The 18,580-nt window shown below is 32.8% G+C and overlaps 1 protein-coding gene across 18 annotated transcripts in view; it reads left to right on the plus strand.

The window, feature by feature from the left end:
* Nucleotides 1–18,580, plus strand: part of HDAC9 (histone deacetylase 9) — a 920,581-nt gene that overhangs the window by 855,933 nt on the left and 46,068 nt on the right. For all 18 annotated transcript variants that reach the window (XR_012002703.1, XR_012002701.1, XR_012002704.1 and 15 more), the window contains one exon: nucleotides 18,317–18,401. Coding sequence is in view for 14 of the 18 variants with exons in the window: in XM_072764471.1 (XP_072620572.1) it covers nucleotides 18,317–18,401 (85 nt within the window). In the remaining 4 variants the exon portion in view is untranslated. The remainder of the gene's footprint in view (nucleotides 1–18,316; nucleotides 18,402–18,580) is intronic.

The raw sequence follows: 18,580 nt of genomic DNA on the forward strand, positions 1-18,580 counted from the left end.
AGTACCCTCCATAATGCCTATCACTCAATTACCCCATCCACCCATCCACTCACCTCCCCTCCCTCAACCTTCAGTTTGTTTCCTATAGTTAAGAGCCTCTTATGGCTTGCCTCCCTCTCTGTTTTTATCTCATTTTATTTTTCCTTCCTTTTCCCTATGATCCTGTGTATACACACACACATAATGATATATAATGGAAATACATATTTTCATTTTATTTTTCCTTCCTTTCCCCTATGATCCTGTATACACACACACACACACACACACACATGCACACACACATAATGATATATAATGGAAATACATATTTCCATTATATACACACACATACACACCACATCTTCTTTATCCATTCATCTGTCCATGGACATCTGGACTCTTTCCATATTTTAGCTATTGTGAACATTGCTACTATAAACATTGAGGTGCATGTGCCCCTTCAAATCACTATTTTTGTATCCCTTGGATAAATACCTAGTAGTGTAATTGCTGGGTCGTAGTGTAGCTCTATTTTTAACTTTTTGAGGAACCTCCATACTGTTTTCCAGAGTAGCTATTTATTTTTTATAGTGAAAGTTTACAAGTGTTAAGACTGTTTTAGATGTTTTCCTTTCTTTACATGAACTTGCAATGTGACCACTGACAAAATAAACATATATAAAATCATTTTTTAAATCTGTCATGCATATTGTTTTTTACTGGTGACTTATGATTTTGCCTGTAGTATTTATGAAGGGGAAAAAAGTACTTTTTCTTCTGCATGCTGAGCACATAATTTTATTGTTTGTTACCCTTTATCTTACAAATCTATAGTGCTTCATCCTGATTATTGTGCCTTATTTACTGAAGTAAATACGTACTTTTTTCTTCTAATGAAAATATGAGAAAAAAACTTGAACAATATTTCTTTACTCTGTTGCATAATTTTAGATGGAACGGTAACCCAAGGATATAACTATCTAATGATTAGCATTCTTATTAGTAAATTGCTATTCCAGAGCATACATAGTCAGGGTGTCTAAGACTTTCTAAATATTAGAGCCTGAGTTCCCTATAAACAAACGATTTAAAAAATAGTGCTGGACATTTTTGTGTGTATGTATAGGAATAAAGGAGTGCAAAAAATAAATGTTACTTCTATCTTGTCAGTTAATGTTAAGCTGCTCTATTTGCCTACCAGAAAACATATTTTGCATATTCACCTACAGTCTCAACTTACTTATTTGATTTTAAATATGGAAACATTTTAGAAAAGCAGACTGGTTTTAATATTTACATTGTAAAGGCTTATGCCAGATGTGCAGAAAATCACAGTAGGTTGTGGATTGTGGCTCCATGGATGATTGACCTGCCCAGAAAAAAATGTTACCCAGTTGCAAAAGCCAACTACTTTTCCAAATATGTGAAAGGAAATTATGGATTTCACTGGCTCTCTTTGAGCACATCCATTCAAATGAGATTCTATTTCTATGTGCTGGTAATCTTTACACTTGGCCTACTTTATTCTTCCAAGGGAGGATTTCCAGTGAGAATGGAATAATATTTTTGCATGTGTGGTCTCTTTCTTTAAGGGATGACTGTATTTTAGAACACATTCAAGTCAGTTGTATGTAGTTGCTTGGTTTTCTTAATTTGTCTGGGTATACTAAAAAGCTAACTGGTTGTGTTTTGTACCTTCCTTCCACTTCATGACCTTTTGACTGGGATGTCTGTGGTCATTTTATTATATAGGCTATTCCTAGAGATCAAATAGACTGTTTACATAAAGCAGTTAATGACATTAGAACATCCTCTAATTTAAAATTTGAGACCTGTTCTCAAACCTACTCTATACCTTTTCTCTGCATTTTTAGAAAGAACAGGGTTGAGATAATGGAAGGAATAAAAATGTAATCGGTAAATCTTAAACATGCCCATATGGATGTATAGGTGCTATAAATGATAACTGAAATGATTATTTTTGACTATATCGACAATTTAATCAACTGTACTATCTGAACATCTTATAGTAAATTTACTTTAGTTATTATAATACCCTAAATACCACTTTATTGTTTTTCAATGACTACCTTTAATTGCATGAGCACAATCTAAAATTTGGGTATTGTGAACTAAAGGAAGATAAGTTTAAATAACCTCTGGTTTTCTGGGTGTTTTTCTGTTGATATTTCTTTAGAATATAAATAAGATTATAAATTTCCCACAAGATACTTAAGAGAAACAGATGGACTTGGTATATTGAACTTTGAAAGGTAAATTTTGGTGTCATGTCTATCAATATGCAGAGGAACAAAGCTTAGAGAAAGAAGGATTTTCTTTTCCTAATGAAAAATGGAAGAAAAATACATGTGTGTTGTGCATTATAATTCATTTGAAAAAAGGAAATGAAAATGTAATACTTGAAACAACTTAAGAAACAAAGAGTTCTTCTCACTTTCATTGACAATATAATTTATAATCCAAGGTCTGGCTTTCTATATATTTTTTCCAGTTCAAAGGTCATTATGACTAACAGCATGACTACATTGAAGTTTTAAATTTCATTCTTTTAGAAAAAGTAATATATAATAAGACATATTGCATGTACCTCATCATTTTAAAAAGTGCATACATGTAGTTTTCACAGTAGTTTTATGTAGTAAGGCCTAGGTAAGAAAAATTTTTAAAAAAATCTTTCAAATGCCAATTATTGCAATTTCAAATCCCAGTTTTCCTCCAAACTCCCTTTTCAAGTGATTAATAGGGCAATTATAACTTATTATCTGGGATTTCACTTTTACAAATAGCAAAATGTAGTAAAACTTTAGCTTAAAACATTGGCAGAACCAACTTTGGCTTCTCAACACTGAACATGCAATTGAACTCAAATTAGGAAGGTCAAGAAGGGCCTTTTTGAGGGACTCTGCACTTTGTCAGATGTATTTATTCATGTGCAGAGGATTAGAATTCATAAACATTTTGCCAGTTTTTTGAATGCTATTTCTTTTCCTTGTTGTTCTTGGCCAGGCCATGTCAATACGGCAAATGCTGCTTCATATAACTTATTATCAGCAGAATAATGTGTATTACATAACCCAAAGGAATTATAAAATCAGCAGGAACTCTTGACTCTGCATCTTAGTATAAATATATAGATGGGTACCAAAAAAACTTGATTTTTTAAAAATTAAGTTTATCTGAATGATGCATTCAAAATAGGTATTTTTCTTTTTAAAGAATCCTTTTTTCATGAAAGTGATCTAGTTAGCAAAACATCTTTTAGCTATTTTTTTAGGAAATATGCAAAAGGTCAGTCAAAATAATATACTATTGGATTAAAGCTAATATGAGCATGGTACAGAAAATTCCTTGAGGCAACTGATTTTGAAGACATACCAGAAGTCCATTTTTTTCTTGTTCTTGGAAAAGTTCAGAACTTAGATTTATCAGCCCTATCAGTGTATGATGAATATTTTTGAACTTATTAAGTGAAACAGAAACACCAGCTTGAGATTTGCAAGAAATTGAAGTGACTATCCAAATCAGAAGAGTCAGGTTGCTTGAAATGGCATCAGAGATCCTTATGTGAATAGTTACATCATTTTTAGAATCAGCAATAGAAATACCTGTGAGATTCTCAGGGAAAATCATTTTGGTAGTCTGCATTTGTACGGGCCAGCAAACAATGACACAGTTATTTTAAGGCCAGATTTGCCTACTGTTATGCAAAGCCAATTAGCAGCACCCTGGGTTGCTTCCCCTGAAAGAAATTTTTCCAAGAGGTGAGAAAAGCTTAAGCTGTTGGCATTCCTATGGAATCTAAACGAAAACATTGAAAAACTTCAGGCAGGTAGAAGAAAGAAGAGGACATATAGTAAGAAGAGCCTTGGGTAGTAAGTTGAAAACATGGCCGTGGCCATTAAAAGGCCACCTGTCAAAACAGAATAAATGACAGTTTTAAGCTTGTTAGAGAAAAAAACAAATTGCTATCAACATGGAAGTTGTTGGGATGATGCTACAGCCTCTAGTACTGAAAGTTCAGCCCTTATATTTGAGTCTATGACATGTTTTTTTCTTTTTTAAAAATGTTTCTCATTTGAGTAGACAATGTTAACATTAGTTTCAAGGGTGTAACATAGGGTCAGCTTGCTGTCTAATGCTAGCTCACTGCAAGTGTAGCTACCATCCATCACCATACAGTGCTATTAAAATATCGACTATAGCTTTTTTAAATCTCCTTCACTCGTATTAAGGTTTTTCCTTTACTCCTTCTTTCATTCCTTCTTTCCTGCTCCCTTTCTCCTTCCCTTCCTCTTTCTCTCTCACCTTCTCTCTCTCTTTCTCTCTCTCTCTTTCTCTCTCTTAAGATTTTATTTATTTATTTGAGATAGAGAAAGCCCAAGTATTAAGAAGAACAAGAGAGAGGGAGAAGTAGACTGCCCATTGAGCAGGGAGCCTAGTGCTCCAGCTCAATCCCAGGATCCCGGGATTATGACCGGAGCCAAAGGCAGATACTTAACCAATTCAGCCACCCAGGCCCCCCTCTTCCTCCCTCCCTCCCTTCTCTTTTTCTTTCATTCTTTCCCTTCTTGCCTTCCTCTCTCTGTTTCTTTTTCTCCTGTCTCCTCTTCTTTGTAATAACTGCATGCTCTTGTTGAGTAGGCTCACCTGTGTTCATCTGACTTGAATATCAGCAGCAATGGCTACACTTACTGGTTATATATGTTGATAATCTTCCCGAGGTGACTTTTTGCCTCATAAGGATGCTAAAAGAGTCTCTTGTATTGACTCTAATAGGTGTTGGCAACCACTCCTTAGGTGAACTCTTAAGATGGTATTGTCCAAGTTGGTCATCGGGATTTGTTTGCTTTAGATTTTAAACAAAGAAGTTTTGCCATCTTTTCATCCTTCACATTATATATGACTGACTCCATTGGGGAATTAGTGTGAATCTGGCAAAGCTTGCAAACTCTTGAATATTTGGAATTCATGAGTAGAGAAAGGGAGAATTGAATACAGGGACAATATATGATAATTCAGGATAATTCAGATAATTCAGAATAAGTTTTTCCGTGGTTTCTCTCGTAGACTTTGAAACCTATCCATGCTCTGAACAGGAATGTGTGAATAATATAAAGAGAGTAAAAATGCTTTGGAAAATATTATTTGAAGATATTTTCCATTGTAGATATGGCCTATGATATTGCATTTCTTATATTCTTCAAAGGTTTATGAGAAGCAGAACCAAAGTGGTATAGGATGTTTTGTTTGTTTATCTGTTTTCGCAAATGCCAAATAAAGTAGAAGATATCTGGATAATTCAAAACTCCATCATGTAGATCTTATATACTGTTTATCTTTAGGCTTTCCAGAAGGTGTTAAAAGGAATATGGGCTGAGAACCTAGGTACCTTACAGGATTCCAATTACCAATAAAAGAAAGAAAGCATTTATTTTCAGTGGTGAAACAAGCATGTTGTGGCATTCATTTATCTGTCCATTGATTCAATAGTCTTTTATTGGACATCTATGTTTTTCCCAAAAGTTCTAAGACAAATAACATTAAAAGCAATATAAACCGAGTACTTTGGGAATGTAATATAGGTTATAAGGTTATTTTTAACTAAGGTTAAAGTATGGAGGAATATTTTAATAGAGGTAATATTTAACGTTGGTTTTGAGTAAGATTTTGAAAAGCTAAAATCAAAGGAAAATATCTGTTGTAGTAAAAATACAAAAAGACATTAAGACTTCTTGGAATTGTGAGTAGCTCTGTTTTGGGTTTGTTTTGTTTTTGGCAGAGAAAAGGCTACTTGAGTGGAATAAGGTAAGTAATGAGGTTGCATGAGTAGAATGGAATATGATAAGGAACTGGAATTTCTGTGGAAGATATAGAAGACTTAAGCTCCATGCTTTGGGGTAAAACAATAATAAAACAGTGTATAAATTTTGAAAAGGGCAGACTCATACAAGAAAAAAAGTTTTTAAGCAAATGATTATTAGGAGAGTTTTCCCCTGATTATCAATAATCAAAATAATAGTCTATCAGTGTTATGTTGGAGCTGGCTCTCAATGGGTTGTGAGAGCTAATTGTTATATAATATTGAGTAGTATATATCTCTACTCAAATCTGAGTTCAGTGACATCACACTGGTATCTTGAAATAGGCCTTGGTGGGAATATTTACAGCATGGAATTCAGCAAATGCTACAAATTACAGCTATTTCTGTTAAACATTTACCAGCACACCGCTGCTACATGATGTGAAACAGGTATTCTTAACAGAAAAATTGACTTTGGAAAAGAGTATAGTACAAATCTTTTTACTAAACCAAAAAAAAAAAAAAAAGAAAGAAAAGAAAAAGTAGTTTAAAAACATGCAAATTAGATTAAAGAAGAGAAAATTTAAAAAACATAAGGGGGGGGAAGAAAACTGAGAATCAAAGATAATGAAGTAGGAGGACTCACCAAGTATAACTATCAAATTTAAGCTTATTTGAAAAACAGGAACAGAGAAACAAGGTTTTTGGCAAATAGAATGAACTAAATCTTCTTTGTAAAAATTAATATCTCAATTATGGGCATTGTGTTAGGGAATTATACATAAAGGACTGAGCAAACATCCCTTCAATGTTATTGAAACTTCATTTTAACATAAACACCTTTCTATATATCTAGTATTTCTCTAACTCAACTGTGGTTTGAAATGTTTTCTCATTGTATTGAACATCCATAATCTTACTTCAAGTCTTAAAATTATTGATAGTGTGAATTATCCAACTAATTTCATTCATTATCCTCTTTCCAATAGGCCACTATGCCTCTGTTTTACCTTTAAGTTCATTTTTAATTATTTAGTCAGTTCTTGCTACAGGTGTTTAATTATGCCATTTAGTCCAAATTTACCAGAGTTCAATGTCATAGAAACTATGGAATACTATTTGGATATAAGAGTGAATAGAGACACTTCTTCACAGTCTTCCCACTTCCATTTATTAGCTGATGTTTTATGTCATAGATTTGCTGTTATTTTTAAATATTTGTTGATTTATTTTAGAGAGAGAAAGAGTAGGAGGAAGGGCAGAGTGAGAATCCCCAAAAAGACTCCTCACTGAGCACAGAGCCTGATGCTGGGCTCATCCCACAACCCATGAGATCATGACCTGAGTTGAAACCAAGAAGTAGACACTCCATTGATTTAGCCACCCAGGTGCCCCAGTGTCATGATAGCTTTGGATGAAACTAGATAAATAAAGCAATAACCTCAGTAATAATCTCAGATTTAACATCCTTGTGATTATTTTATTCAAGTATTCCTTCAATATCTTATGTGGGCTGCATGGCCATTGCTGTTACCCTTTGTTTCTTGGTTTTCCTGATATTCTCATTAGACTTGTTAGATTTTTATCACTCCTCTTGACCAGAGATGTTTCTTTATTGTTATGTGATGTCACCCTTTATCATCCACATGTAGGTAGGATGCAGGCAGACTGAGTCTAAATAATCTCAGTAGTCTATCAGTGTAGTTACTTGATTATCAATGAAATCAATCCTGATATACTTTTTTTTTTCAATCTATTTGGTCAAGGATTTTAATGACTTTAAATGAATAAAAGGGATTATTTTGAGAATGACTCATGAATCACAATATGGATAAAATTATAACCAGATTTACTTAAGCAATCAAATTAAACATATACAACTAATTGCATACATCTCTAGGACAATTATTTAAATGGAACTTGAGTTTTAACTACCAACGCCTCCTCACTAGGGAATTGATAATAGTTCATCAGCATGGAAGGTCAGGTCTATATGGCAAACTGCTTCCCTTATCCTCTTGGTCTTGATCATCATATTCTTCCAAAGTTCTGTAATATCTTTGGTCCTGACAACTGAACCCTCTCTCATTTTTTTTGTTTTGGTTTGTAAGTGAACTTGTAGTCTGTATCTAAGAATATAATTTGTTGTTTTTGCTGAAACACTTACAATCTCACTTTTTTCCTTAAATGTGCCATAATATAGTAGAGAAAATATGGACTCAGACTTAGTTTCCCTATTCCCTTATGCCAGAAAACATATTCTCTTTTTTAAATATCTTTAATCGTATAGTATAATATTCAGAAAACTAAGGTATGAATGTACAACTCAATGAAATACTACAAATCAAGCACATATATAACCATCAACCAAGTCAAAAAATAAAATAATCTTATCACTTCAGGAGGCCCCATATTTCCTTTTCCAATTAGTACTCCCTTTCTCTTTTCTGAAAGTAGCCAATTTTATGCTTTCTAATGTGAAATTTTTCTTGTGTGTGTGAAATTTTAATTTACCTATTTTTAACTTTTTATACATGAAATCATAAAATATACATCTCTTTGTTTATAACCTATTTTGCTCAATATTCTGTTTGTGAGATTCATCCATGTTATTGCAACTAGCTGTAGCTCATTCATTTGTACTATTACATAATACTACACTTAACAAAAAGAATAGGAAAATGCCATAGTTTATTTATCCTACTTTTATTTTTTATTAATTTTTAATTTATTCTACTTTTAAGGAATATAGGGAATTTTTCAGTTAGGGGGTCATTATGTACAATGTTATTATTGACTTTTTATATATATTTTTTGATGCACTTGTACACACATTTCTATTGACTATATATATATAGTTATATATATATGTTATATATATATAACAGTGGTATTGCTGGGTTGTAAGATTTGCATATGTTTAGTAGTCATAGATAATAACTGTTTTCCATAGTGGTTATCACAATTCATACTCCTACCGGCAGCCCATGACTATTTCTGTTGTTCTATATACTTCCAACACTTGGTATTGTTAGTGTTTGAAAAATTTAAACATTCTTTGGGTGTGTGATGGTATCTCATCCTGGTTTTGTCTTGGCAGAATGCTAGTGAAGTAAAGCAGATCTTCATCTACTCTTCGATTATTTGTATATAACATTTTTTGAATACCTATTAAGTCTTTGTATCCACTTTTAGATTGTTATTTTTCCTACTGATTTGAGCAGTTCTTTATGGATTCTATTGTTGGTTTCATGTGTTGAAATATCTTGACTAATTACCCTTTTAATCATGTCCTTTGATAAATAAAAGTAATTTTTAATGTAATACAAATCTATCACTTCCTTTATGATTAGTCTTTTTGTATTCCTTTAAAGTTTTCTTTGTGTATACCTAAAGTCATGCAAATATTCTCCTCATTCCTTCCTTAAAGCTTTATTTTTCACTTCAACATTTAGCTACACAGTCCATCAGGAATTGAATATGTATATAGCATGAAGTAGAAGTCAAGGTTTTTGGGATTTTTAATGTAGATATACAGTTGATCCTGTACCATTTACTAAAAAGATCATCTATTCTTTATGACTCAGCAGTAGTATCTTTGTCTGTATACTCACGGAGATGCTATTCTATTCCACAGATCTGTTTGTCTATCCTCTTGATATTATTAGATGTCTTAATGACTATGGTTTTATGAGAAATCTTGATATCTGTTAGAACAAATCCCTCAGTTATTTTTTGTCTTCAAGATAATCTTGGCTACATTTACCCCTTCTATGTTTTCATATAAGATTTTAGAATCATCTTGTGCAGCTCCACAAAAGACATATAAATGCATTTATTTAATCAAGAAAAGCAAAGATGATCACATTGTAATTAAAAAAATGCTGTTTAAGGGGACACTTTCTATAATATAATGATAAAGTTTGAATATTAAAAAGTGAAGAAAAAATGAACTACAGAAATCAACTGAAGGAAAGCTCATGTAGCTATATTAATATCATATAAAGTGGACTTTAAGTCAAAAAAGGAAATATGGATAGAGATAATATTGGTATAATATTCTATTAACTAAGAAGATGAAAAAATTCAAAAGTTATAAATCTAATAATATAACTTCAAAACATATCAAGCAAAAATTGAAAAAAATAATCATAACCACAATCATAATGACAGATTTTAACACACCTCTCTCAGAAACTGATGAGGAAGAAGACAACAAAAAGAAGGTATGTAGATTTAGATACTTTCATAAACTAGCCCTCACTGAAATATATAAGCCATACCCAATAACTGCAGAGTAATATTCCTTTCAAAGACACCTTTAGTGTCTTCAAGAACAAGCTGTATTTGGGAGCATAAAGTGAATTCCAATAAATTTCAACTAATTGAATTCATACAGAATATAACCTCTTACTACAGTGAATTAAACCAGAATCAGTTACATAACACAAGCAAATGGAAAGACATTCCATGTTTATGGATACCTGATATTGTTAAAATGCCCATACTTCACAAACTGATCAACATAATCTGTGCAATCCCCATCAGAATCCAGTGGCGGGACTGGGTGGCTCAATGGTTAAGCGTCTGCCTTTGGCTCAGGATGTGATCCTGAGATCCAGAATCGAATCGAGTCCCTCATCGGGCTCCCTGTGGGGAGCCTGCTTCTCCCTTTGCCTATCTCTCTCTCTCTCTCTCTCTCTCTTTCATGAATAGATAATAAGTAGATCTTTAAAAAAATTCCAGTGGCATTTTTTATAGAACAGAAAATTTTAATTCCTATTAAACTACAAAAGATTGCAATAAATCAATCTTGAGAAAGAAGAACAATGATGGAGTCTTTATACCTCCTAATTTCAAAATACACAGATTTAGTAATTCAAACAAAATGACAATGCCATGAAGACAGACTTGTAGACTAAGGGAAACAGAATAGAAAGCACTATGTGGTCAACTAACTGATCTTCAACAAGGGTCCCAAGAATACATAATGGAGAAAGGATAGTCACTTGAACAAACGGTGTTGGAAAAACTGGATATCCACTTATAAAAGAGTGAACCTGGACTCATATCTGCATTATACACAAACACAAACTCAAGATGTATTAAGATTTAAATGTAAGACCCAAAACTGCAAAACTCCTAAAAGAAACCAGGAAAGGTTTCATGACATTGGTCTTGGCAGTAATTTCAGAAATATGACATCAAAAGCACTGGCAATAAAACCAAGAATAAACAAGTAGGACTACATCAAATTTAAAAACTGTACAGCAAAAGAAACAATCAACAGAGTGTAGGACACCTGGGTGGCTCAGTGGTTGAGCATCTGCCTTTGGCTTTAGTCATGATCCAGGGATTCTGGGATTGAGTCCCACACTGTGCTCCCCGTTGGGAGCCTGCTTCTCCCTCTGCCTATGTCTCTGCCTCTCTGTGTCTCTCATGAATAAATAAGTAAAATCTTAAAAAAAATCAACATAGTGAAAAGATAATCTATGGAAGTGGAGAAAAATATTTTCAAGCATATATCTGATAAGATGTTCATTTCTAAAATATGTAAAAACTCTTAACAGCTGAGTAGTAAATTATAGTAATAGCCTGATTTAAAGATGGGCTAAGGACTTGAACAGAAATTTCTCCAAAGAATAAAGTGGCCACAAAGTATATGAGAAAATGCTTAATGTCACTAATAATCAATAAATGCAAGTCAGAACCACAGTGAAATATCACCTTTCTTCTGTCAGTATGTCAGTGTAATTATCAAAAATGCCAAAGATGAGTGTTGGCAATTATGCGGATACATTGGAAACTTGCATGTTGTTGGTAGGAATGCAAACTGGTACAACTTCTCTGGAAAACAGTATACAGGACTCTCAAAAAATTAAATATGGAACTGCCTTATGATACAGCAATCTTACTTTTCAACATTTAACCAAAAGAATCGAGATTAAAATCTTGAAGACATATTAGCACTCCCATGATCATCGCAGCACTATTTACCAAGGACAACATGTGGACACAAGCTAAATGTTCACTGACAGATGAATGAATAAAAATTGTGGTGTATACATACAGTGGGATACTATGCAGCCATTAAAAGGAAAGAAATTTTTGCAATATGTGAAACATGAATGAACCTTGAAGGTATTATGCTAAATGGAATAATCCAGTTGCAGAAAGACAAATACTGCATGATTCCACTTACATGGGGTATCTAGAATAATCAAATTCATAGAATCAAAAAGTGGAATGGTGGTTGTCAAGGGCTAGAGGGAAATAGAAATGAGGAGTTACTAATCAATGGGCATAAAGTTTCAGTTAAGCAAGATTAAGCTCTAGTGATCTGCTCTATGACATTATGCTTATAGTCAATAATGTACACAAAAATTTGTTAAGTGGTTAGATCTCGTATTAAGTGTTCTTGCTATGGTAAAATAAAATAAAAGTAAGATACCAATGATGTAAAATAAAATGAAGTATAAAAACAAAAGTAAAAACAGTTATATAATTTGAAATTCAAAACTTAGAAAGTCTCATTTATTTGTAAATTTCAAAATACAGTATCTCATGAACCAAATAAATAACAATAAAAATTCAAAAATATTTTGAGTTGAATGATTGTGAAAATCTGAGACATTAAAATTTGTGTTATGTATATAAAAGTGAATTGGGGAAAATAGAAAGCTCTTAAATGTATATTAGAATGAAGTTTAAAATTAGAGATAGAAGCATACAACTGAAGAAGTCAAAAAATCAAAGCAATAAATTAAACATGAAGTAAGCAAAATAAATATAAAGAGAAGAAATAATGAAATAAAAAACAAACATACGATTTTTAAAAGTCAAGTTTAGTGCTTTGAAATAATTAACAAAACTGACAGAAGCTTAGCAAGACTGACTAAGAAAGGTTATGCATTACTAGTACTCAAAATGAAAAGGGGAACTTTACCACAAATTTTAGTGTATGGATTACAAGAGAATATTAAAAATGTTTATTTTAAAATAATTAGAAATTTTATCTGAAATGGAAAATTTCTTATAAAAATACAACCTTGGGACGCCTGGGTGGCTCAGCTGTTGAGTATTAGTTTTTGTCTTAGGGCATGATACCAGGGTCCGGGATCGAGTCCCACATCGGGCTCCTTGTGGGGAGCTGCTTCTCCCTCTTCCTATGTCTCTGCCTCTCTCTCTCTCTGTGTGTCTCATGAATAAATAAATAAAATCTTTAAAAAAAATACAACCTTACGGAAACAGAATCAGGAAGAAAAAAATTTTGAGAAGGGAAAACTGATTGGGAAGTCATCAGAGATGAAGAAAAACCATGGAAGACTCTTAATTATAGGAAACAAACTGAGTGTTGCTGGAGGAGGGGTAGGAGGGCAGATGGGGTAATTGATAGATAGACATTAAGGAGGGCATGTGGAGAACATTGGGTGTTACATGCAACTGGTGAATTATTGAACACTACATCTAAAACTAATGATATTGTATATGTTAGCTAATTGAATTTAAATTTTAAAAAAATGAGGGATCCCTGGGTGGCGCAGCGGTTTGGCGCCTGCCTTTGGCCCAGGGCGCGATCCTGGAGACCCAGGATCGAATCCCACGTCGGTCTCCCGGTGCATGGTGCCTGCTTCTCCCTCTGCCTGTGTCTCTGCCTCTCTCTCTATCTCTCTGTGACTATCATAAATAAATAAAAATTTAAAAAAAATTTTTTTTAAAAATGGAAAATTTAAATTCCACTATAATTAACAAAATTGAATCTTGAATGCCAAATTTACCAAGAGAAAATACTAGACCCATATAGCTTCATCAGTGATTTCTATAATTTATACTGTTTTAGAGTAAAAGGAGGGGAGTAGTGGAAAGAACTCTTCATAGATGATTTTTTGAGTATATGGTACCTCAAACTTAAAAGAACATTATAAGAAAGGAATATTATAGGAAAATCATACTCATAAGCATAGCAGTTAAAACACAAAACAAAATATTAGCCATTCATCAAAATCTTAAAAACCTATAACAAAATCGTATTTAACCCAGGAACATAATATATTAACATTCCAAAATAAGACTGCGCCTGGATGGCTCAGATGGTTAAACATCTTTCTTCCACTCATGTCATGATCTCCAGGTCCTGGGAGCAAGCCCTTGTTGGGCTCCCTGTTCAGTGAGGGGGTCGGCTTTTCCCTCTTACTCTGCCTCTCCCCCCTAATCCATATGTTCCCCATTCTCTCTCTCTCTCAAATGAATAAATAAAATCTTTTTTAAAATTCCAAAATAAGTAATTTTAATTGCTACATTAAGAGAATAATGAAGAAATATGACCATTTTAATAGATGCTTAAAAACCAGTGGATAAATTAAACACCCAATTATGTTAACTACTTTTGGCAAACTGGGAATAAAAGGTAAATGTATTAGCTTGATAAAGGGTATCTATAAACATCCTACAGTATGCATCAGATCTAAGTGTGAAATATAGGAATTTTTCTTTGAAATTAAAAACAAGACAAAGACGTTCACTTTTACTGCTTCATTTTAACATTAATGGTGGTACTAGACTGTGCAATAGGGTAAGAAAAAAATTAAAAAGTTTGGAGAGAAATAAATCTCTCATTTTTCACAGATGATATAATTGTGTGTGTAGAAAGTCTATACAAAATTATTCATACATACATATATATAAATACATATTACTGGAATTAATAACTAAGTTTAAAGTGATCAATTTAAAAATCAATTAAAGTTCAGATCATTTAAAATTTCAATCACAATCAATTATATTGATTTAAAAATGAATTATCACTGTTGTTCTTCCTACTCTTTAACCCTAAACTATGCCCTGACTGTAGCAGGCAACCAAGAGAAAACCCTGTTCCACTTTAGCTCTGAAGTCCAGAATAAAGGCAACCTCTTCATGCTTCTTTCAATTAATCTTTCCTTCATTCACTCAACAGTTTTTTAAATGCTCACCATATACCAGGCTCTGTCTTTGCCATTAAATGGCTCAAAACAAAGTAGAAAGTTATAGACATGGCTTACTACAGTAATGTGTAGAGTAAAAAAGAATATTTGTATGGAAAGGAAGCACAAAGGTGGAAGCAATTTGCTCTATCAAAGAATTTTAGAAAAGATTTCACAGAGCAGGCAATGTTTGTGTTGGTCTTGGATGATTTAGAAAGGTTTCACCAATTCAAATAAGGATAGAGAAAAATCAGATTTAGAAGATACAGAATAAATAAAGGCATAAAAGTGTGAAAATACTTGGTATATTTGGGAAACATAAAAGCTAACGAGAATAGCCAGTAGATCCTTTGCTTGGTTAATGTATACATTTACCCTCAGTACCTATTTGCAAAATCTCTAGCTTTTTTTCTGTTCTGTTCTGAATATGAAAATAATAAAGTTGACTTTCATGTCTCATGAGTACAGAGTAAGTTTTACAACTCTTACTCAAGAGCTTCTCCAAGGATACACTTGCCTATTTCTATAAATGCATTTAGCCGACAATGACTTTTGATTATTTAAATGATCTGATTTTAAAGAATCTGAAAATTACTTATTTGCAACATGATGATGGCCACAATTTTTATGGTGTTTTAAAACAGCTGTATGCTTAGAAATTATGATATGTGAAATTTAGCAAACATCTGAATTACATCAATATGGTATTGCCACTTTGTGTAAAATATATAGAAAAATAAATTTCCCTGTCACTGAGTCAGAAAATATGTAAAAAGGAGTTCTATAAGTAATGATTGCATTTACGTTTTAGATCTAATAAGGCTGGATGAGGACTTCATGTGTCAAGAGGTTGTATTAAAATTATCTAGTGTATCTTATTGCTCTGTGATAATTATTATTACTTGATGGAATTGCTCAGCAATGGTAGCATGATAGGTGTGTGATATTTCCTATGTCTGCATCTGCTTTATCTTCACATAAACTTTATATACAAAAGTACTCTGATTTGCGTAAATTACGTCTTTATCTTTGAATAACTAACATTGATTAGCCTCAATACATCTTATCAGCTGAACTAAATATATAGCAGCTTTACTGCATATTCTTAGTTTTTGCCCCAAATGTAAGAAAAGGACTATTCATTTAATATTATTTCATTAGTTAGTTATTAGATTACTAATAATGACCAATACTTATAAATATTTCTTAAATAGCTGCTTCACTCAAATGTTTTTAGGGCTTTTAATTGTGAGTGATTAAATCAATAGACACTCTAGAAAAGACAACTCAATTCTGTGATCCCTCTATACAAGATTTTAATTTTATGAAAACAAGACTCTAAAGGCCATTTGCCTTCTTGCCAATTCAGAGTATTACCTATTACCTTCTTGCAAAGCTACCCAAGAAAAAATAAAGAACCTACATTGAGGACTTTCTGAATTCATCTCTGTCTGTGTGTATACCTTCAAAATGAAGCAAATTGGGGCAATTTATTGAAGTTTAAATCCTCTAAATGGTGTTCACCTAAAACATGCAGGGAAATGGTTTGGGAAGCTTAAATTATCAGTGTAATTGCTTTAATTCTCTAGGTTGCTTTTATAACTAGATACAACTTTATCATCTCTAACTGACAATTCCAAACTGGAGGTTAAGGGTTGTTTGTCTTTTTATCCTCAATACCCTGAATCATATTTACATTCTATATAACCCAGGTCTTAAAAATAGCCCACAAACCTCAATCCAAGAGAGTTCCAGAAGTGAGGTTTTTACATTAATGATCTGCCTGTAGTTTTCTTTCCAGTAGCCAGCACCTTTCAATTTCTTAGCATTTTTACTCTAATGTCCCAGGAAAGCTTTTGAAGAGCTAAATATGCTGAAATCACCTCATTCTTTTGTTCTTAGGTACTTGAATATTGAGTGATGTTTCAACACATTTTATTAGTAAAATCTACCTGATTTCTATTAAAATTTTTCTCTAATCTCTGAGACCGAAGTGAAAGGAAAGAGTATTTATAAGCAAGGTAACTCAATCCTAATCTTGAGTAAGTTTTCCAAGTAACCTTTTGCCTATGATTCACTAGTTCCTCTGAGTTAGGAGTGTGTTACTAGGATAACATATTCTTGGAGATACTCTCTGAAATACCAACTTTTTAAAAGATGATTTTAACAAATTTTAAGAATTTGAGACTATAGAACCTTTTCACTGACTCTCTCTCTCTCTCTCTAAACTGTATTGCAAATAACCTTTTGATGTTTTAAAGATTTTTCTTTGGCAGCTAAGAAAAACACTCTTGAAAGTTGTATTTAGTGAATTTACCCATGTATAAATATCCCTAAGCTAGTCGGTTATCCTATGGCATCTGGAAGAAAGGTGCTATTGTTTTAGATTCCATGATTGAAGTATAGAATAATCAATTCAGAGAGACCCTGGGGGGAAGATTCACTCACATATGCTGTGGAAACTTGGAATTCCTGAGTTTTTAGGTTTTTTTTTACAGATAAAGAGACATAGATGAGTTTATGTTTCAGTACAATGTCTAGTGACATCGGTTACTTTTCATGCCATATTGACCATCAGTTTGAATTTGAGACTATTAACTTTAAATTTTCTAAGAAAACTCTATTTTTGTTAATGTCTTTGTTACTATTATTTTCCTTGCTTTCTGGGTCACAATAGTTAGACAGCTATTTTGTTTGCAAGTGGTCTGGCTCCACAGTTTCTGCTGCTGTACACCAAGCTACATCATCAAGGTATTCCCAGGATGCATCATCAGATTTAGTTCTGCCAAAACACTCCATAAATTATTTAAAGTTCCTCCTCATTTCTTGCAAAGCAGCATTTGCTAAGCTTATCCATGAAAATCAGTGTAATTCCAGAAGATCATGATAGATTTGCAAGACAGGAATTTGTCCTGTGCTTCCACATGGACATCTGCATAGTTATGAATACAGTAGAAGTTAAATGAAAATGCACAGTTACTTCCCCTTAAAAATGCACAGTTATTTTAGCTTTGGTCTTTTTTGAACATTTCCTCTATCATTTATTGAATAGCCATTGAATAAGAGCAGCTGTGTCTCATGGCTTTCTATTGTCTTGTGAAGTGTCCAGAAGTGTGAGGTGGTTCATTGTAAAAACACTCCAAAAGTCTGGATAATAGACTGCTCAGTTTCTGTCTACTGCAACTTCCCTGAGGTTCTGTTTGCAGGGCCCAGCTGCATATACAGACATGATGGAATTTGGTTTGTGAAGAACTTACAAAAATGACACAAATAACTCAGATTTTTAATGAATAATACACAGACATGCACCTGCTTCAGGGACTTCACAGATTAGTTTTGTGACCAATAGAAAAGCCCCTTGGAATTCAATTACATGGCTGCAAAACAGAAAATAAAACTGGCTACACTATTATAACTACTATGAAAATATTAACTAGTTCTTGGAGAAAGCTTTTTTTTTTTTTTTTGGTTGTTTTGGTTTCCTTTGGCTTCTGTCAGACTTACTATAAAGTCATAATATTCTGCTCATTATTATCTACTGTTCTTGCAGCTGGAACCCCTTGCCGAAGATATTCTCCACCAAACACCGAATATGAATGCTGTTATTTCTTTACAGAAGATCATTGAAATTCAAAGTATGTCTTTAAAGTTTTTTTTTAAATTTCTAATCAGGTACAACTAATTAAACTTAGACTGAAAATGAAAGCACATGAAAAACATATAGTCCATATTTCAAAAAATAGTCCATATTTCAAAGATTTTCAGAGAATATAAATGTAAACATTCAAATACTGGGGAACCAAAACCTCTGAAA

The sequence above is a fragment of the Vulpes vulpes genome, chromosome 7 (assembly GCF_048418805.1).
Source record: "Vulpes vulpes isolate BD-2025 chromosome 7, VulVul3, whole genome shotgun sequence".
Classification (NCBI taxonomy): Eukaryota; Metazoa; Chordata; class Mammalia; order Carnivora; family Canidae; genus Vulpes; species Vulpes vulpes.